This window comes from Balaenoptera ricei, chromosome 1, assembly GCF_028023285.1.
Source record: "Balaenoptera ricei isolate mBalRic1 chromosome 1, mBalRic1.hap2, whole genome shotgun sequence".
NCBI lineage: Eukaryota > Metazoa > Chordata > Mammalia > Artiodactyla > Balaenopteridae > Balaenoptera > Balaenoptera ricei.
This window is the reverse complement of record NC_082639.1, coordinates 113,704,834-113,725,331: the sequence shown is the minus strand read 5'-3', so window position 1 is coordinate 113,725,331 and position 20,498 is coordinate 113,704,834. Positions and strand designations below refer to the sequence as shown.

The following is a 20,498-nucleotide window of genomic DNA, read 5'->3' as shown; positions in this document are numbered from 1 at the left end:
TGAGGGGTAACTGGGGGCACAAGAGGAAGGGCTGTTGTGAGGAGGGGCTGGGGTCACCCTGCTGCAGTGCAGAGCTCTGGGAGGTGCATCTTAGATATAGCAACTTCTGCCGCTCCCTGACAGCCCAGGGCCTGGGATGGGCAGTTTCTCATCCTGGGTGGAGCTGGAACTTGCAACCCACCTGCTTGCCTGGGATGGGTCCCTTCCTACAGCACTAGGAAAGGGGCTGGTAGCTCCCCGTCCAGTCTTGTTCTAAGGACACTGGATAGGGGGAGACCTGGGGCAGAAACAGCAGATGAGGTGAGGGGTCTGAGTGCAGGGACAGGACTTCTGGATCTTTTCTACTCCTTCACCAGGACCTGAGGCTTCAGAGCAAAGCCCTCCTGTCTGCAAAGGGCTTCCTGATCTGGAGAGGGTCTGTGTGAGCTTGTGAATGCCTGGAGAAGAGGGAAGGGGTGGCCCTTGTAGGCCGCCAGGGGGCACCCTCCCAACCCCGAGTAGAAAAGGTGCCCCCCAAGGGACTTCAGGACTGAAGGACACTGAACTCCCACGCCCTGTTTTCTGTCTAGCATGACCCCCACCAGCCCCTTGTTCCTCTCAGCTCACTCTCAAGGTTTTGCCAACAGGTGGGTAAGACTCTTCTCTGAGTGGCAGCGGCCAGGTGAGGTAACACCACTGGAGAGGCCAAGGGACCTGAGGCACCACTGCCAATAACCTTTTGGTGTTGGAGGTTGTGGAGAAGGAGTGAGTGAAAAGCCACTCACTTGCAAAACATGAAGAACCTTATAAGCAATCCCTGCTCCTTCCTATCTCCTCTGATTCCCCCCATCCAAGAAAGCAGCCAAGACACAAGACAGGAGTTGAAGTTTATTCTTGGGAAGAACAAAGTCCCCCCAACCCTCCACATCCAGGAAGGCTTCCCCAGGGGGCCCTGCCCCTCCAAATGGTCATCTCTCTTTTCTGAACCCCTGCTTCCACCAACAGTCATTACGACGCTGCTACTTGGGTGAGAGGCTCCTCCAGGTACTGCACCAAGGCCTGGGCCTGTGAGAAAGGGAGGAGAAACCAGTCCCACACAAGGCCTGCCACTAGAGGGATCTTAAATTCAGGTCTACTCCTAATGCCGAGCCCCCAGCCCCCAGCCTCCAGTGTTAGCCCGCACCAGACATGGACTGGGTGACAGGAGAATGACTCCGGGAAGGTGGTGGGGATGGGAGTGGACACAATGATGGAGCATGAAGGCTGGGCCCAGGGTTTTACAGGGATGGGCACATACACACCTTGGCCTTGAGCATTCCGAAGCCAACAGTCTCCTTGGCATACATGCATAGTAGAAGGTTGGCCACTCGAGTGATGGCTACACGGCCCTCCTGGTGGGGGTGATATCAGGGGATGTGATGTTCTGCTTGTACCCTTTGCCCCCTCTTTCCCCATGGGCTCTTCTTGAGAGAGACTGTATCTTCCTTCCATGTCCTGGGCCCAGCAGGAGCTTCTGCTGGGGGACTTTGGCCACAGACCTGGACGTGAAGTTCTGAGGCCATTCCAGCCTCAGCACAGCCACCTACTAACCAAGTTGCCCTGGGAAACTCAATCTCCCAGAAGCTCAGTTACTCTTTCTGTAACCTGTACCTCACTCCAGTTGGTGAGGATGCTAATACACAGGAAGGAGTTTTGTATCTGCAAAGGGCTGTCCAGATGGGTGATGTTATTATTATGGTTTATTATACAGTTATTATCATTATGGTAAGGGGAGAACAGTAACCCAACTTATACTTCTCCTCACTTCCCAAGGTAATGTTTTGCAAACTGTAGGTTTGGCCCCAGGGTTAACCGACCCCAGATCAATTAAGAAGTTGATCAGCATTAAAAGAAAAAGAAGGGGAATTCCCTGGTCCAGTGGTTAGGACTCGGCACTATCACTGCTGGAGCCCAGGTTCAATCCCTGGTCGGGGAACTAAGATCCCGCAAGCTGTGCGGCGCGGCCAAAAAAAAAGAAGAGAAATGAAGTATATTGCATATAGTAAGGGAAGTACTGTTTCATGAAACTTTCGTTTTACTGGACTCTGACTTAAAATATATTTCTTATGGCTGGGTTGTGGTCAGAACATTTGAAAGCTATCACCCTTATAGCACCAGCTCTAGGGTAGGCATCCTAGGAATCATCAGTGGAACTGGCATCCTTGGTTAAGGAGGGAGTGAGGGAGAGGTCGGTGGCTGAGTTACAGTGGAAATCCTTCCTGGAGAGTTCACTCTTGGGGCCTTTTCAATTTGGTTCAGCAAACTTTCACTAAGCATCCACTGTGTGCTTGGAACCAGGTGCTGCACCCCCTGCCTCTCTGGGTGCCTCATCTACTAACCCCTCCCATTCTCATGCTACTCCAGCCACTTCAACTTTGTTGATCTCTGACCAGGCATCATTCTGCCTCAGGGCGTTTGCACTTACTGTTCTCTCTATCAGAAATGTTCTTGGACTTCCATGGTGGCGCAGTTGTTAAGAATCCACCTGCCAATGCAGGGGACACAGGTTTGAGCCCTGGTCCAGGAAGATCCCACATGCTGCAGAGCAACTAAGCCCGCGAGCCACAACTACTGAGCCTGTGCTCTAAAGCCCACCAGCCACAACTACTGAAGCCTGAGTGCCTAGAGCCTGTGCTCCGCAACAAGAGAAGCCACTGCAGTGAGAAGCCCGTGCACCGCAACAAAGAGTAGCCCCCCTCACTGCAACTAGAGAAAGCGCAGCAACGAAGATCCAACGCAGCCAAAAATAAATTAATTAATTAAAAAAAAAAAAAAAGAAAAGAAATGTTCTTAACCCAGACAGCCACATAGCTTGCCAACTTCCTTTAGATCTTTTAGATCTTTGATGAGATGTCACCTTTTCAGTGAGATAGTCCTTGACACAAACATCCTATCTCACTTCCTTTTTGCTTTTTCTCCACAGCATTTTCAATACCTAACATACTACTTTTTACACTTACATACATACGTTACAAAACATATTTACGAACTTATTTTACGAACATACATATTTTACTTAATTTAAGGCATATGTAAGACTGTAAGCTGCATTAGGGCTGTAGTTTTTGTCTGTCTTGTTTGCTACTTTTTCCCCAGTCCTGAGAACACTGCAGGGATCTAAAAATTTGTTGACTGAACAGATAGAAAGGTGAATGAGACAGCTTCTGTTTTCAAGAAGTTCACAGTCTAATGGCCACTTCCCCTTTCTGGACTGCATCGTGTTTCTCTGTAAACTGAAGGGATTGGACTAGGGTCTGGAGACTCTGCCATGCTTCTGAGTCTGTGAATCTCAGATGACAACACTTTGTGTCTGCATATCACTCTACAGTTTATATCCACCCTCTCATTTGATCCCAACAACCCTGTGTGCATGGTGTGGTGATGGGGATTATTGTTTTCACCTTGGAGGTGTGGTAAGAAAGCTCAGAGAGGTTAAGTGACTTACCCAAGGTTCCACAAATGATAAGTGGCTGGCTGAGACCAGAACCCCAGCCAGACCTCAGGTCCAGGACTCCTTTCTCATCACCACTTGATGCATAGGGTCCTGCCTATTATAAATGCTGCTGCAGACCGACTCTTAGTAATCTTCCAGAGATCCTGTCCCTGCCCCTCTAACCATCCAGGATGGGGTCCAGGTCGCCCCTTGGGGGATGCCCTTAGAGAAAGAGGAAGTGGCTCCCTTCTCCATACCATGCAGTCCATGAGGATGAATTTGAGATTGTCTTCATTAAACGCTTGGTTCCCGTTCCGGTCGTAGGCCGCCCAGATGTTACTGGCGATGGCAGCGGTGACCCGGGCGTCCGTATCCCCGTAACCGGAGTAGGCCAACAGAGATCCCTCGTTATTCAGCAGCCTGGCGAAGGATCAGGAGGGATATCAACGTGCTGAGGACGGGGAGGCAAACGCCTGGGCTCCCATCCTAACTCCCGCCACTGGCCCTTCTAGAAAGCAAGCGTCTGGGCTGAGTGTGTGCTAGAACATGCCCCGAGCACCCAGTACGTCGGTTTCTCTTTTCGAGAGGGGCCCTCCGGCCGGTTCACCTAGCTGCTGCCCCCTCTGCCACCTCCTCCCTTCTCCACCCCTCCCTCGGAGAGTCGCGCGCTGCCCCACGCCAGTGCTCGCCACTCGGGTTCTCGGTCCGCACTCACAGGGTGCTCTGGACGCCTCCAGTGTTGGCCTGGCTTAGCACCTGGGTCAAAGCCTTGGGACGCAGCATGCCTGCGGCTCCTATCCCTGGGCTTTTGCACCCAGATCCCCGAGTTTCCTACTACTGCCCTCCGCCTGCCGCTTCCCGTAGTCCAGCTGCCCTGCTCCGGAACGCCCTGGGAGTTGTAGTTTTCTGGCCTGGCTTTGTGGTTCTGACTCAACCCCGCCCCACCGCGGGGTGCCCTGGGAATTGTAGTTCTTTACGATTTCGCGAGGCACCCTGGGAACTACAGTTCGCTTTTCCAGTGCGACCACGCGGTTATGGGGGAAAAGAGCGGGAGAAAAAGGACAGAGGCAGTACTGGAAGGACATTTAACCCCCTCGGGCAGAGAAAAGTCATATCCGCTTGACAATTCACGATTCAGTAGTTAAAAGAAAATAAAAATCCCTATATTTGTCCGGCACACCTTTGGTTACTTTTCAAAGCAAATTTCTACATTATGCACAGTTCTGCGAGATGAGGCGATAGATACTATTGAGGAAACCAAGGCTCAGAAGGGCCACGCAGGCAAAATTCAGATCTCTAGAACTGTACTTAATAGACTTCGTGAAGGCCACTACTCTCAGGGGAATAAAGTCAATCCTAGAGACAAGGTTTTAGGTGGACATCCAGAAGTGGGAAAATTCAACCTCAAAGTCGGGAGAGGGCTCAGGCCTGGAAAGAATTTGGGCTTCCCGAGAAAGACCAGTTATCACAGGCAACGGAGATAAAGCGGCGACACAGAAAGTCCTTTGTCCCGGAGCGGGACTTAACCCGCGGAGGGGCGGGGGCAGCTTTGGGCCCGGGTGGACCTCAGCTCGGCTTGGGCGAGCTAGTTCGGCCCCCGTCCCGCAGTGACGGACACGCCCCGCCTCCGCCCCGAACCCCTCGGGGGCCGCAGCCCAGCAAGGCCCTGTCCAAGCTGCTGGACCCCGGGCTCAGTCCTGGGCGGACCCCGCTGCAGTGGCCCCCCCAGTCCGCCCGGGGCGCTGTGGCTGCGGCTGGTCCGGAGGGGGCGGTGAAGCCTTGGGAAGGGGAGGGGAGAGGGGAGTGTTGGAGGCGCCGGAGCCGAGCCCGGACGGCCGGGCGGGCGGGGAGAAGGAGGAGCCGGGGCGGGCTGGCGGGCGGCCGGGTGGCGGCGGCGGCATGGCGGAGCCGAGCGGGGCCGAGACGAGGCCCCCCATTCGGGTCACCGTCAAGACCCCCAAGGACAAGGAGGAAATTGTGATCTGCGATCGAGCCTCGGTCAAAGAGGTAGTATGGGTGGCGGGGGTGAGGGTGAGCGTGGAGGAGGGGTCTGCGAAGAGGCGGGTGGCTCTGAGACGGTGGGGCGTACGGGAGGGCCGGGGAGAGGAGGGCGGGGGCCCAGCACGCACTCGGAGGAGCGGAAGGGACGGGCAGGAGGGTAGGGGGCGTCCTGCGGGGGTGGTCTGGGGGAGCGTGGCGCGTGTTGGGGAAGGGAGGCCGGCGGTTTGCCTTGTAGCCTGGGCTGGGGGCGTGGTGGAGAGTGGGAAGAGGACACCTTGCACAGGGAAGGGGGAAGGACCCTGGGTTTGAGGGGAGTATTCGTCCCAGTTACTGGTCGGGGTTCGAGGCGCCGAGTCAGAGTGGGGGCCAGGCAAGGAGCTGAGCGGGCGGGAGGCGCAGGTTGGGGGAGAGCTCCGGGCGCCTACTGTGCGCCTCAGAGAACGCTCAGCATTCTCACGCCCGGCCAGGGGGTAGGATTTCCCTCTGCCCGGATGTTTCGTACTCTTTCAAATCGAGGTGGTTACATTTGATTCTCAGCCCCTCTGGGATTTACACAGTGTGCAGTAGGTGCTCAATAAAAATGTGTTGAATGAGTGAATGAGGGAATATTGCCTATGTTCACCACCCCCCTCTGGCTGCTCCAGAATTTCACAGAGGCGGGGCTTAAGATAGGCGTCTGGTTGGAAGGGAGGGATCTGGAAGCTGCCTTTGCTTAACAAGTGCACTCTTTTTACTTAGAGTGTGGGTTTGATTTGGTTGGGTTGATAGAGGTGTTGCTGATAGATTTGGGGAGTCTAACTCTCCCCAAGCCAGCCTTTAGTGCCGTCATTGCCCCTCCCCCACCTTATAAAATGACTACATTCCAGAATTTAAATAATTTTTGCCTGCAAAACTGAATTTGAAATCAGCCCTAATTGAGTGGCCCCATGTGTTTGGTTAAGAGCCTGGGCTTTGATGTCAAGACCTGAGTTCCAGTCTGCCCAGAGCAAGTTACCTAACTGCTCTGATCCTCAGTTTTCTCATCTTTAAAATGGAGATAATAATTAACATGTATCTCATGGAACTCTTAACTAGTGAATAGTTAGTGCTGTTATAAATGGGATCTATTTGTTGTAGTTGTTACAAGAACACTGGGAATAAAGAGAGGAAAGAGAAGGCTGAAGGGAGATAGGGCCTGGGCCCAAGGCTGTTGAAGGAGTTGGGATGGAGAGAACTGCCCAGGTAGTATGCTCACAGGGAACTGGGTGGATGGACTGAAGAAGGAGTGGCAGATAGAAGCAAGGGCTTTCTAGGGTGGGAGACCCTGGGGTAGAGCTGAGAGGAGCTTCTCACTGGTCCACCTCCTTGGTTAAGAAAGGAGCTGCTTATTGCAGCTGGAGGGATGCAGTCAGGACTGCTGAAAGGACTTCCCACGACTAGAGGTGGGAGCAAGGGAATACAGAGGCTTTGAAGAAGAGGCAGGGTCCCTGGTTGGAGGAGCCCAGGCAGCCTTCACAGTGACCTTTGCCTCTTGATCACAGTTCAAAGAGGAAATCTCCCGGAGATTTAAGGCTCAGCAGGATCAGCTGGTCCTGATCTTCGCAGGCAAGATCCTCAAGGATGGGGACACACTGAACCAGCATGGGATCAAGGATGGGCTCACTGTCCATCTGGTCATCAAGACCCCTCAGAAGTAAGTTCAGGAGAGGAGCAGGTCCAGCTTCGGACTGGGCACTTTTTTCCCCATCTGATACTTTCTCACCCATTGTTCAACTGTACATCTAAGGCCTATGCCAAGGCCCAGGAAGGTGGCTCTTGGATGGATTGTCAGGAAGCCCTGTGATCTCATCTGCAGGGGAAGGGAACCTGATTTACCTCTCCCTGAATACCCTGAAGATAGAGGATACTCGCTCCTCTCTTCCTCTGTCTGATATACTGACTGCCCCCAGCATGACCCTGCCCCAGCCTCAGGGTTGCTTAGGAGGTGGCTTGGGTTAGGGCTGAACCTGCACAGCAAATATAGAAATCATTGTCTTCCCTTTTGTGTTCACTTCAACTAGGATTTTTCTTTCTGTCCTCAGGGTTCAAGATCCGGCTACTGCCACTGCTTCTTCCCCTTCCACTCCAGACCCAGCCTCAGCGCCCTCCACCACGCCTGCTTCACCTGCCACTTCTGCCCAGCCCTCCACTTCTGGCAGTGCCACTTCGGATACTGGCAGTGGAAGCCGAAGGAGCAGTGGGGGGGGTACCTCCCCAGGGACTGGGGAGGGACCTCCCAGTGCCACTGCATCCATACTCTGTAAGCCTTTAGGGTGGAAGGCACTGTCCTGTTCTGGGCTGTGGAGTGGGGGAGAGCCAAGAAGAGGGGAAAATATGGTCCCTGATCCTGGTTCGATGGGGATTGGGGACCCCTGGACATAGGGGTCCAGACCTTGGTACTTGAGCCAAGAGGGAGAAGAAACTAGTTTGTGAGGGCTTCCCAGAAGAGGAGAGCATGGCAAAATGTTAAGAGTGAGGGGAGAAATGGGGCTGGGGATGTGGGGAACCCTGGGTAAAGATATTGGAGTTTGGGAAAAAGGTGGGTCCAACAGTAGCCGGTTGGGGAATATTTATTTGCTCATCCAGTAGGCCATCCCTGGTTGCCCTCTCTGTGCTCAGTATTGTGCCTGCCTGTCAGCCTCGGCCATCAAAGAGGTCTCAGTCTAGTAGGCTCACATCTGTCTGCCAGCAGTGGATCAGGGCTGGGGCTGTGGAAATGATTGGAAAAGGGAGATGTGAGAAGCAGAAGGGGCCCATCCTGGAGACCTGACTTCAGTGGCTCTGGCCAGGCAGGGGAAGAGTCTTGCAACAGACTGTGACCCTGCCCCCTCCCCCCAGCTGGCTTTGGGGGCATCCTGGGCCTGGGCAGCCTGGGCCTGGGCTCTGCCAACTTCATGGAGCTGCAGCAGCAGATGCAGAGGCAGCTAATGTCCAATCCTGAGATGCTGTCGCAGATCATGGAGAACCCCCTGGTCCAGGACATGATGTCTAACCCCGACCTGATGCGCCACATGATCATGGCCAACCCCCAGATGCAGCAGCTGATGGAGCGGAACCCCGAGATCAGCCACATGCTCAACAACCCTGAGCTCATGAGGCAGGTGGGTCTGAGAGAAGGTTGGGATTGTGGAGGACACCTGGTGCCCAGCTGTGCCCTGCCTGGCCTTTTCCCACCTTGTCCTACCTTGACTTAGTCATTCATTCATTCAGCAGCCATGTTTTGAGCCCTGGGGGTACAGTGATGAAAAGACATAGGCCTAGCTTTCCAGGAACTTCTGGTCTCAAAGGGAAGTGGGACAAGTAAGCAGGCAGTTATAATAAAGTGTGGTCGGTGCTATTATAGAGATAGTCACAGTATCCCCTAGAAGCACACAGAAGGGCTCCTGATCCTACCTGGGGCTCAGAGGAGGCCCTAAAGGAAGTGTCACCCAAGCAGAGACCCAAAAGAGGAAGAATGAACCAGAGGAAGAAAAAGAGAAGAGTATTCAGGGCTGAGGGACAGCAAGTACAAAGGCCTGGGAATGAAAGATAATAGGAGGATTGGGGAGCATTGTGTCTGGACAGGGCCTGGTGGGTAAGGGAGACCCAGGGGAGGTGCTTTGGTGTTGGTCTTTGGGAGCTCCATCTCGTGGCCATCCACCAGGGGATGGGACGAGGGTAGATGATCTCAGCAGAGCTGTGGACACTAGTGCTAGACTCACCAGAAGATAAGTTCCAGAAGGGCAAGGATTTGCAAGTGTTTTGTTCACTGCCTAGAACAGTGCCTGGTATATAGTAGTCACTCAGTAAGTACTTATTAAATGAACGAATTGTGGGATAAGAGATCAGAATCTTATCATAGACATAAAAGTGTCTTAGAAGAGGCAAGTGTGGAGCAAATTTGGGAAGAAGGACAGGGAAGGCATTCCAAGTTGGATGGGAACAAGAAGCAGCTATGCTCATTTTATCTGTTATGTACTGCTGTCCCCTAGAGCTGACATAGGTCACCCCCTCCTTATTGAAAGTGAGCCATTGGTTCCCAAGAGAAAGCCCCCATCCTGTTTCTCAAGATTCAGTGAGGCCAAAGACCTGGGGTGAGATCTAGAAGGTGTTGGTAGCATTGTCCCAGCTTGAATCCTTTCCCTCCCCAACTTGTTATTTACCAGAAGCCATAGTCTGGTCTCAGTCAGACAGACCAATCTGGCCTTAAACCTTGTCTCCACCACTAACTGGCTGTGTGTCCCAGGCAGTGAGTCTCTGAGCCTATTTTCTCATCTGCTAAATAGGGACAGAAATACCTACACGGGATGGTTATTGTGGGTATTAAGTGATTTGAATTCTGTAAAGTACTTAGCCGAGTGCCTGTATGTCGTAACTGCTCAGTAGATGTTAATTTTCTCTTTTGCGTCTTCTTCTTTCTCATGTCCTTTCTTATTCAACTTCCTTGTGCTCCCTGACACTTCTGTGGATCCTCTGAACCTGAGGGAGGGAAGCTGCTGCCCTCACCCCATCTGGGATCATTGTACCCCCAGAAGTCAACCAGAATACCCATAGGGAGGCAGGGTTATTTAGAGCCAAGGTGACAGTAGAGGAAGGAAGTCCAGTTCACCCTACTCCCTGCCACTATGGGTCAGTTCCTAGGCCCTGGACCCTGGTCCTGATGCAGACCTCCTCATCAGGGCCCACTCTTTTCCAAGCTTGGTGATCCCCTGGTTCCAGGGCCATTCTCTCTCTTTCCCTTTTCCACCAGACGATGGAGCTTGCTCGGAATCCAGCCATGATGCAGGAGATGATGCGGAACCAGGACCGGGCCCTAAGCAACCTGGAGAGCATCCCTGGAGGGTATAATGCCCTCCGCCGCATGTACACGGACATCCAGGAGCCCATGTTTAGTGCTGCCCGGGAACAGGTGGGGCCAGGGGCTGGGCTGTGGGAGGGCAGTCTGGACTCAGGATTACCTACCCCAGATCCAGGCAAGACTGAGGTGCTGTCTGCTCCTCTTTCTTTCCCTAGCGCCCTGAGGGTGGGCCTTGGCTTAAAAGTGGTTCTCATGCTGCATAGCCAGGGATGGTCCAACTTGGCATGGGACTGAGGCACTAGGGCAGAAGATAGCAGAGTTCCCTAGGGAAGTGGGCGAAGGGTAGTATCCAAGGGATTTGACATTGTTCTGACAAACTTCTTGCACCAAGGGCTCAAAGGTTGTGGGGCAGGCCTGGGGTCAAACAGCCAGCCCTAGCACAGTGTGTCTCAAGTGTGGTCCACAGATCACCTGCATCAGAATCACCTGGGGATCTCGTTCACCATGAGATTCCTGGTCCCCACCTTTGAGCTACTTATTGAATCAATCTCTGGAATCAAGTCCTGGGAATATGCACGTTAAAAAAGGCTTTAAGAATTCTTTCCAAATATACAAAAAGTATAGCATTCTCTTGTACCCTTGTGGCCCTAAAATGTTGCCATATATAGTTTCAGTGCCTTTCTGGGTTCTTTTTTTAAAGTTTAGCTTACACTAAATACATTATACATTTACCTGTTTCAAAACTCAAAAGTTACACAAAGTAAACAAAACGGTATTTGAAAAGTATAGAAAGGTATACAAGCTCAACAAAAGTATACACAAGGGATCCTGCTATTTCCATCCCCCAGCCACCTCTTTTCCACCCCAGAGTTAACAAATGTTGTTAGTATTTTGTATGTTTTCCTAGACGTATTAAACATTAGCAAATAAGATATTACACATAGAATTGCAGCCTTCACATACCCCTCCCCCATCTTATACCTCTCTTTCCCTCTCCGGAGCTAACTACCACCCTGAAGTTGGTGTTTGTCATTTCGATTCTTTTATTACCTATGTATGAATCCATAAACAATCTGTGGCCTCGTTTTGCATATTTTCAACCTTATAGAAGTGGTATCATGCTGTTCATAAAATTTTAAACTTGTTTTTTAAAAAACATCTAAAAATGTTTTATTGAAGAATAATATAGTTGCAGAAAGGTGCACATATGATAAGCGTACAGCTGGATGGACTTTCACAGACTGAACGCCCCGCCATCCCCAACCAGCGCCCAAGTGGGAGGGTGGGGCCTCACATTCCTTCTTCCTTGTGGAAAGGAAAAAGCACCATATCCTGAGTGGCCCATGCTATCCCAACGGATTCCTTGTTCATGCCATCTCTGCCCTACACCAAGTCTCCACAGATGAGTGTGCCTTGTTGACCCTGTCCCTACGATGATGCCACATTGTCTTAATTAAGTCTGGGCATCTGGTAGGGTGAACCTCCCCTCCCCCCTTCCAGCTTATTCTTCACCATCATCTTGGTTATTCTTGGCATTGCTGTTTCAAATTTTAGAAAGTACTATAGGGATCAACTGTGAGTTTTTAAAGAAATTAATTTATTTTAAGTTTTATTTTATTTAAGTATTTAATTTAAAAATGTATATCAAAGTAATGTATGTACCTGGTTAAAAAAAAATTCAAGTAGTTGAGCAAGGCTTTATAACAAGCACCCAGCTAATTCTGATGTACTCTGAGGTGTGTGAACCACTGGTTCAGCTAAAAGAACATAACGTTTGGCATCAGCAAACCTGGATTCAAATACCTGCTCCATCATACTTCAGTGGTGTGATCTTAAGTGAGTTGCTTAACCTCCCTGAGTCTTCACTTCCTCATTTGCAAAATGGAGACAATGTGTTATAGCAGTATTCTCAATCATTTTGGTCTCTGGACCCCTTTATTTATTTTTTGTTTAACTTAAAAAAAAAATTTTTTTTTTTTTTTGGCCACACCGTGTGGAATGCGGGGGTCTTAGTTCCCCAACCAGGGATTGAACCCGAGCCCCCTGCAGTGGAAGCTCGGAGTCCTAACCACTAGACCGCCAGGGAATTCCCCTCTGAACCCCTTTATACACTTAAAAATTATTGAGGACCCCAAAAGCTTTTGTTTTTGTGGGTTAGGCCTATTGATACTCACTGTATCTGAAATTAAAACTGAGAAGTAAAAAAAAATTTATTTATTAACTCATTTAAAAATAACAATAAATCCATTATACATTAACATAAATAGCATATTCTTTTGAAAAATAACTTTATTTTCCAAAACAAAACTTTAGAGGAAAGAATGGCCTTGTTTGATTTTTTTGCAGATCTCTTGAATGTCTGGCTTACTACAAGACAGCTGGATTCTTATATCTGCTTCTGCATTCAGTCCGTTGCAATGTCACATGTTACATAGCCTTTGGAAAACTCCACTGAATACTTATGAGAGAATGAGAGTGAAAAAGGCAAATAACATCTTAGGATTATAAAAATGGTTTTTAAACCTTGCAGGGGTCCTAGGACCACACTTTGAGAACTGGTGTGTTAGAGGGATATTGTAAACATTAGAATAAATGGGTCAGGCACATAGTAGGTGCTCAATAAATGGCAGCTATTATCACTTTTGGGAGTTCAGGGAAAGAAATTCAGGCCTTAAGGTGTATGGGGAAGAGCAAAGCAGGACCCAGAACTAGGTGGGTTTGGGTGCTAGGCAAGTTACCTGAACAGGAAATCTGAAACGTTGACAAAGACTGAAACTGGTGCATGAACCCTGGCCTGCAAGCCCTGTTATCTGAACAGGCATCTGGTAGGGTGAAGGAACCACAGCTCAGAGCAGGAGAGTCCTTGGTCAGCCCTGGTCCCCATGACCCCCTTCGAATAAACAGGAAAAGTGACTGGACATGAAACTCCATGGTGGGGAGGGGCTGAGGCTGCTCAGGTACCTCCTGCGTGGGTGTTGGCGGGTCCAGAGGGAGGACATGTGGGTGCTGCCGTGGGCAGCCCACCATATGCTGGGGTGCAGACCCTGAGACGATCCTGGATAACATAGTTGGGGGCCTGGTGCTGATGGGGACTGTTTAGCTGAAGCAGCCAGTCTGAGGAGATAGGCTGTGGGGAGGGAGGGGAAGGAGGAGATTACATGGAGAAGCAACAGAAGGAGGAGAAGACCTAGGGAGGTGTGCTTAGCCAGAGGTGTGCCCACTAAGGGTCTCCATTTTGGTGTGCCTGGATGGACAGAGTGCCACGTGGGGGACCTGGGGGTGAGGGAGAGGGTTCGGTGGAGTTAGTCTTAGACCAGGGTGGCTGGAAAAGGGAGAGCTAGAGGCAGATCGGGGTCGAAGTAGAGAGCCAGCTCCCATCAAGCCAATAATTACCTATTGAGCACCTACTAGTGTCAGGGGCCAGGGGTGCAAAGGTGAATCTGACATTGTCTCTGCCCCTTAAGAGCTAAGGAAAACAAATATCTCACCACACAATGGGAAAGGTGTGTGTAAAGTACTGATACTATAGAGCACAGAGGAGATTAGATACCAAATATTTAGAGCCACCAGGGGAGATGTGGCGTTTCCGGTTATCTGAGGGGTTCAGTTATCCAGTCATCAGCATCAGGCAGCTCCCACCCTGCAGGATGAGGGTGAAGTTGCCCATTGTGGGGCTAGAAATTGACCTGAGGACCTCCAAGGTTTTAGATCTCTCTCCCTTTCCTGGGGAAGGGGAGGCTATTAGGTGAGAATAAAGAAAGGGCCTAGCCCTTATCCCTGATTTGTTTCAGTCCTTAACCCAAAACCTTTCCCTCCTCCCAGTTTGGCAACAACCCCTTCTCTTCCCTGGCCGGGAACTCCGACAGCTCATCCTCCCAGCCTCTGCGGACTGAGAATCGAGAGCCCCTCCCTAACCCCTGGAGCCCCTCGCCCCCCACCTCCCAGGCCCCCGGGTCCGGTGGGGAGGGCACCGGAGGATCGGGGACCAGCCAGGTGCACCCGACAGTCTCGAACCCCTTTGGGATCAATGCGGCTAGCCTGGGGTCAGGTATGTCCTAGGGTGGAAGGAGCTTAGTGGGGTCACCAGGGCAGTCCCTCTGCCCCAGGACTGAATGGGGTTCACACTGCTCCAGAATATTGAAGACAGAGGTGAGACTGTATTGAAGCCACAGAGGGGGCTCTGTAGCCTGGAGTAGTGGCTCGGCCCCTCAGGGTAAGGGTTGGTTCTGGCCCTGTCCTGATGTCCCTAGGAGTGACCTAAGTAAAGGCTCATGAGTAAACCAGGCCCCACTTCCTAAGCTCTTTCAACACTGCTGGTACTATCCAGAGTAAATGGGTCAGACTGGGAATGGGGTGTGGGAGAGGAATCAGGGGGCAGGTAGATGTGGGCTGGGGGAGAGGGATGTGCAGAGCTGCCTTGTACAGAAGTGCAGGTTATGCACTGCACAACCCTGGGAGATGCCCCGTTTGTCTGGACTATGACGATACATATGGCTCTAGGGATGTGTGGTAGATGCTCTGATTTCTCTGTACCCTGGGGAGCATCTTGATTGGGAAAGTCCCTTCCCCTCTATGTGCTTATTTCATAAATAAGGTACTTGAACCTGATCCATGGTTTTAAAATTGTACTTCTGAGTCTTGAGGGCTCTGGCCCATCTCCAGGATGAGGGAAGACCAAAAGCGAAAGGCTCCAGGCCTCCTGCCCCAGCTCCAACCAGACCACTGACATACTTGGTTTCCAAGTGAGATCTGGTTTGAGGAAAGGGTCTCTGCTGCTAAGACAAGTTTGAAAACCATTGAACTGGATGATCTTTAGTCACATCCTTTCCAACTCTGACATCTGACCTGTGGCAGGAACAGTCCAGAGGGGCATGAATCAGACCTAGTTTGCAACTGGCTTGTCCTTAGCAGAGTAGTTGGGGAAGGGGCCAGGACAAAGCCGGGCGAGATGACCTCAGAGTCAAGAGAGACTTGGACCCACGCCCCAGTACTTGGGTGCCCATTTTACCGTTGCCTTTCTGAGTTTTGTAACCACTCAGTGCCTGAAGTAATGTAGATTGAAGTGAGGCATCTGGTTTCCATCTGGACCCCTTTTCTCTTGTTTTTTCCTTCTTGTCCTAGGGATGTTCAACAGCCCGGAAATGCAGGCTCTCCTCCAGCAGATCTCTGAGAACCCCCAGCTAATGCAGAATGTGATCTCAGCCCCCTACATGCGCAGCATGATGCAAACGCTTGCCCAGAACCCCGACTTTGCTGCTCAGGTATGGAACTGGCACGAGCGGAGTGTACTGGGGGCTGTTGCTTGTGATGATCAAAACACTCTGGAGCCAGACTGCCTGGGTTTCTGTATTGAGCTCTGCCACTTCCTAGCTGTGTGAGCCAAGCAAGTTATTTAACCCCCGTTTCCTCATCTGTAAAATGGTAATAACAATAGTTCCTGCCTCAGAGAGTTGTGAGGGTTGAGTTAATACCATAAAGTGTTTAGAACATGGCATGGCACGTAGTAAGCCCTACGTACTCGGAAATGTTAGCTATCATCCTCCTCGTCAGACCGGCTCCTGACTCGTCCTCGTCCAGAGTATAGTTCCATTTCCTCTCACTGTCCCACTTAGGCCTTCAGGATACTTTGAGAGCCTTGGAAAAGCTGGCCAGATTTCCTGCAGTGGAGGGGGTGCCAAGGGAGATGAGGCCGTGGGGGCATTCTGGGGGTGGGTAGGCCCAGGCCTCCCCTACTGCCTTCACCCTGGCAGATGATGGTGAACGTGCCGCTCTTCGCGGGGAACCCCCAGCTGCAGGAGCAGCTCCGCCTGCAGCTCCCAGTCTTCCTGCAGCAGGTGAGTGAGGAGCCTAGATGGGCGGAGGTTGAGGGCCGGGGTGGACCGCGAGGCCCAGTGGGTGGAATTTAAAGGAGGGGCCACGCTTGGCTCTGGACTCAGGGTCTAGGCTGCCTCCTGTCTCCTGGCACCTCCTGTTGCCTTTCTCTGCTGTTTCCCACCAGATGCAGAACCCGGAGTCACTCTCCATTCTTACCAATCCCCGAGCCATGCAGGCGCTGCTGCAGATCCAGCAGGGACTGCAGACCTTGCAGACCGAGGCCCCCGGACTGGTACCCAGGTGAGAGTCGGTGGCAGGTGGGCAGCAAGGTTCTGGCTACTCCTCCCCCTCAACCCCTTTCTCTGCCACTCTCTGAGCAGCCCTTGTGTCTCTGAGGGTGTGTTTTCCTGTTCCTTCCAACTGCTTTTCCTTCTGGCTCTCACATTGCCATCCCTTTCTCAGAGGCCATCTCCCACCTCTTGGTCTCTCCTGCCTGCAGCCTTGGCTCTTTTGGGATGTCCCGGACCCCAGCCTCCTCTGCAGGCAGCAACGCTGGGTCTGCGCCTGAGGCCCCCACCTCCTTGCCAGCCCCGCCAGCCACATCCTCTCCAACAGGGGCCTCCAGTGCTCAGCAGCAGCTCATGCAGCAGATGATCCAGCTTTTGGCTGGAAGTGGAAACTCACAGGTACATGGGGCAGCGGGGCTGGTGCTGGGACCCTGCAGTGTTAAGGGTGGCAGTAGAATGGAGACAGCAGAGCAGACTTCGGAGTCAGCCAGACCTGGCTTTAGTTCCTGGTCTGCTACTTTCTAGCCTTGGGCAAGTTACCGATCTTCCGTAAGTTTAGTTTCCACAGCTGTGAAATAGAGATGAGACTAGTAATGGCGCTTACTGGGTCAGCTGGGTACTGGTCTATGTGCCTTATGTATAAGAGCTCATTTACTTTATTCTCCACAACAGCCTTGCCAGGAAGCTATTATTATTATTTCTGTGTTACAAAAGGGGAAAACTAAAGCCCAGAGAGGTTAATTGGCTTGCTCAGAGTCACATATCTAGAAAGTAATGGAGCTAAAATTCAAACTGAGGCATGCTGGCTCCAGAATTTACACTTTAACTACTGTTACACCATTTCTGCTTATATCAGAGGACCCTTTTGATAATTAAATTAGCCTCCCTCTCTGAGACAAGAGAGGAGGATTCTGGGAGGTGAGGTGACCAGAGCCCTGGGCCACATAGTCAAGGCCTGGGGTTTGGGGGAGGAGCAGGGATGAGCCCCTTAACCCTTCTATGGCCTCTGTGACTCATCTGGGAAAAGCCTTTCAACAGGAATATAAGTGTGCCCAGCTCTGTGCAGGGCACTGAGGGGGCTGGATGAAGGGATCCCCAAGGCCCAGTCCAGCTTAAATTGTGTGGACCGTGATGAAAAACAGCACAGAGCATTGGAAACGGCTCTTGTACTGCATGTTGGGGGCCTCTGTGATTGCTGGGCTCCTTCCAGCTCTGAGTCTTCTGTTCATGATCTAGGCTAGTGCCTCCTAAACATGCCTTGGGGAAAACATTTCCAGGAGATGTTTATAGGAGTGTCAAAAATGAAAAGCCTTCTCTTTCGTAAATAACCGTGTTTGTTGATTGGTTAAACACAATTAACAGGTTCTTGCTTTCCTGGGGCCCTTCTCTGACCTTTAATATGGCCGTGTGTGTGATGACTGCCAGGAAGGAGGGGGTTTGGAGGCGGTATTCATCAACCACAGAACATTTGGCGTTTGGATTGCCTGTTAACATCTCCAGAGTGTTGATGGAAAGCAGTTGGGAATATTGGCTGATCTAGGCCTACCTATTACTTCGAAATCTTAAGAGAGATGCCCCCTGCCTTATGATGACACAGTTGTTTAGTGACTTGGGACGCCGGCTCCTTGGCCTCTGTTTGCAGCTCACCGACCCCTGCCCCATTGGTTGACTCTGAGGATGTCTTCTTCTCACCATTATAAACGCTCAGAATCAGATAGGCCCCCTGGGGTTGGTCCTGTGCCCGCTTCAAAAGGCCTGTCCCCTCCAGGTGCAGACGCCAGAAGTGAGGTTTCAGCAGCAGCTGGAGCAGCTCAACTCCATGGGCTTCATCAATCGTGAGGCCAACCTGCAGGCCCTGATCGCCACAGGAGGGGACATCAACGCAGCTATCGAGAGACTCCTGGGCTCTCAGCTGTCCTAATCCCTCGGCCCGTGCCTCCTGCCTCTCCCGTCCCTCGATGCCAGCGTTTGGTTCCGACCCTCTGCGGCTTGTCATCCCTTCTGTCTTCTCCCTTGTCCTCTCCAGACGGCAGGGTGACTTTAGAGGCATGGGCCCCAGCCCCGTAGCTCTGAGAATTCCAGTTTTACTTCTGCACCTCTTGTAGAACCTTCTCTCCTGGTCCTGCTCTAGCAGAGCTATTTAAACAGTTCTCACAGTTTTGTTGATTGGCCCCTCCTCCTTGGCCCTCCCCCCCTTCACCTTTGCAACCTTCAAACTTCTCAGTGGCAGTGCAGAGCTGAAGGAGGAACCGACTCTCTGCTTTACTGGAACAGGGTATTCTGTCTGTACCACTAGGGTTTTGCTTGTCTTATGTTTACTTTTGGTAACTCTTCCTTCTTTCTCTCCCCCATCCCCTCCCACCTCCAGCCTAACCAATGCTAGACTTCCATGCTCTGAAGGAGGGGCAGGTGAAACAGGCTGTGATTTTCCTCCTCACCCCCTGTTCTGTTCACTTCACCCAGCACTTTTTCATGGGGTCTGTTGGGACTTCCAGAGGAAGGAAGATGCCTGTTCTCCCTGTCTGAAGGGAGAGGTGAGACACAGCCCTCTGGAGAACAAATTAACAGGCCCTGGACCAGCCCAATGAGGGGAGGAGGGAATGAGATTTTCTGGAGGAAGGGAATTGGGGAAAGAGCCTGAGTAGAGGACTTGGAAGTTGGAATGACAGGGAATGGAAGCACTAATAGTTCTTTTAGGCCGGAGAGTCCAGGCTCAGGCCTGGCAAAGGAGACTTAAGAGATGTTAACGGAATTTGAGTGGAAGAAAAGGGCTCAATGAAGCTAAACAATACGGCTCACAGGGGGTTATGTTGGTTCCATTTCCGCAAACACACATGCTTATATATATACACACACGTTTCCATGAACCCAGGACCTGTCTGTGTCTCCAGGTACCAGTAATTTAAGCTCCCCTCAAAAGACATGAAGAGGATTGGGGTCTGTCTTAGCAGTGGGGGTGGGTGCATGAATGCATGCACGCACACATGTGCATGTGAGTTGAGTGGGAGGGTGGATCCCTTGTTGATTTCTGGTTTAGAGTTTTCTCCCACCAGAGAGAAGTAGGCAAAAGGGCCAGTCTAGGTCAGGAATAAATACAGCCTGGAGAGCTAGATCCCCTGGGCTTCTGGATGCTGGGTAACCCAAGGGTAGTGTGGGTACCTCTTCTGAAGCTGTCAGGGCTGTGACCAGCACCCTTATTACCCCTCCCCTCATTGCCTCGGGGAATAGGAGGGGAGGAGTCTTTCCCTCTAGAACCCCTGGCGTTTGGCGTCTTAGCTCCTGCCCTTTGAGTTTTCACTGTTTCCCTCCAGGCCAGAAAGTTCTATTTGAGGAAGGAAAGGAGAGGGCAGCAATGATGCCTTTGATCTGGAATTGGACATTGCTCTATTGGAGCACAGAGGAGGCTCATATCACCCCCTCTCTCTGCTACTTAGCCCAGCTGCTCGGAGGACCCATTGCTGGGAATATGGAGGCAAGAGGAACAGAATTTTCTCCAAGTGGGAAAGGGTCCCAAGCAGTCCAGAGAGGATGTCTGTGTGGCTTTCCCTCCCTACCTCCCCCAACTCCCACACTGGCCTTTGTAAATAAATGGTGTGGTCTTTGTTGTGAGGGTGTCTTGGTGTTTGTTTTCTGGGGGAGAGGAGGCTGGCTGAAGACAACTGCTTGGTTTTAGAGGGCTTTTGTAAAGTGGGATCTAGAGGAATTTGAAGTTGGGTTCGGTTACCACAGGTGTTCAGAAACATCGAAGATAAAGGGATAACTGATCGTGGGGATATCTATAATCTGTAGTTTAGGAATGGGAAGGATTGCTTTCTTCCACTCCCCATTGCCAGACCATAAGTTATCAGATCCCACCCCTGCTCCCCCATAGGTCAGGGCTGGGAGAAGAATGTATGAAAGGTGCCGGGAATATGGCTAAGTCCTTACTTCCATCCTCTGATCTTTTGGCAAGACTGCCATCTCCTTACCCCAGGGAAAAAGGTCAAAACAAGAGAAACCCTTGTATCCAGATCTAATGCAAGCGGAGTTTAACAGTTATTAGTCTTGAGCTCTGAGACTAAACCTAGCTCTACCACTAAATACGTGAATTTAAGAAAGTCTTTTCATACGTATGCGGTTTTATCTTTTGTGTGGTGAGGTTATGGATTAG

General features: G+C 51.4%; 2 protein-coding genes across 3 annotated transcripts; one reads left to right on the top strand and one right to left on the bottom strand.

The window, feature by feature from the left end:
* Positions 1–854: 854 nt before the first annotated feature.
* Positions 855–4,346, bottom strand: LAMTOR2 (late endosomal/lysosomal adaptor, MAPK and MTOR activator 2). The gene is made up of 4 exons (XM_059902135.1): positions 4,167–4,346; positions 3,709–3,871; positions 1,281–1,370; positions 855–1,044 (listed from the first exon to the last, which is right to left on the bottom strand). The coding sequence occupies exons 1-4, from the start codon at positions 4,232–4,234 to the stop codon at positions 988–990; spliced, it is 378 nt and encodes a 125-aa protein (XP_059758118.1). The 5' UTR covers positions 4,235–4,346; the 3' UTR covers positions 855–987.
* A 964-nt stretch (positions 4,347–5,310) lies between these two features.
* On the top strand, positions 5,311–19,957 carry UBQLN4 (ubiquilin 4). 2 transcript variants are annotated; one of them, XM_059933731.1, is made up of 11 exons: positions 5,311–5,458; positions 6,973–7,124; positions 7,513–7,730; positions 8,309–8,571; positions 10,200–10,358; positions 14,070–14,295; positions 15,369–15,508; positions 15,998–16,081; positions 16,297–16,361; positions 16,561–16,747; positions 18,117–19,957. In XM_059933731.1, exons 1-11 carry the CDS (start codon positions 5,351–5,353, stop codon positions 18,267–18,269), a joined length of 1,755 nt encoding a protein of 584 aa, XP_059789714.1. In that variant the 5' UTR covers positions 5,311–5,350; the 3' UTR covers positions 18,270–19,957. The 2 variants fall into 2 exon arrangements, with proteins under 2 accessions (XP_059789714.1, XP_059789703.1); XM_059933720.1 differs by having other exon boundaries at positions 16,246–16,361.
* The last annotated feature ends 541 nt before the right edge of the window (positions 19,958–20,498 follow it).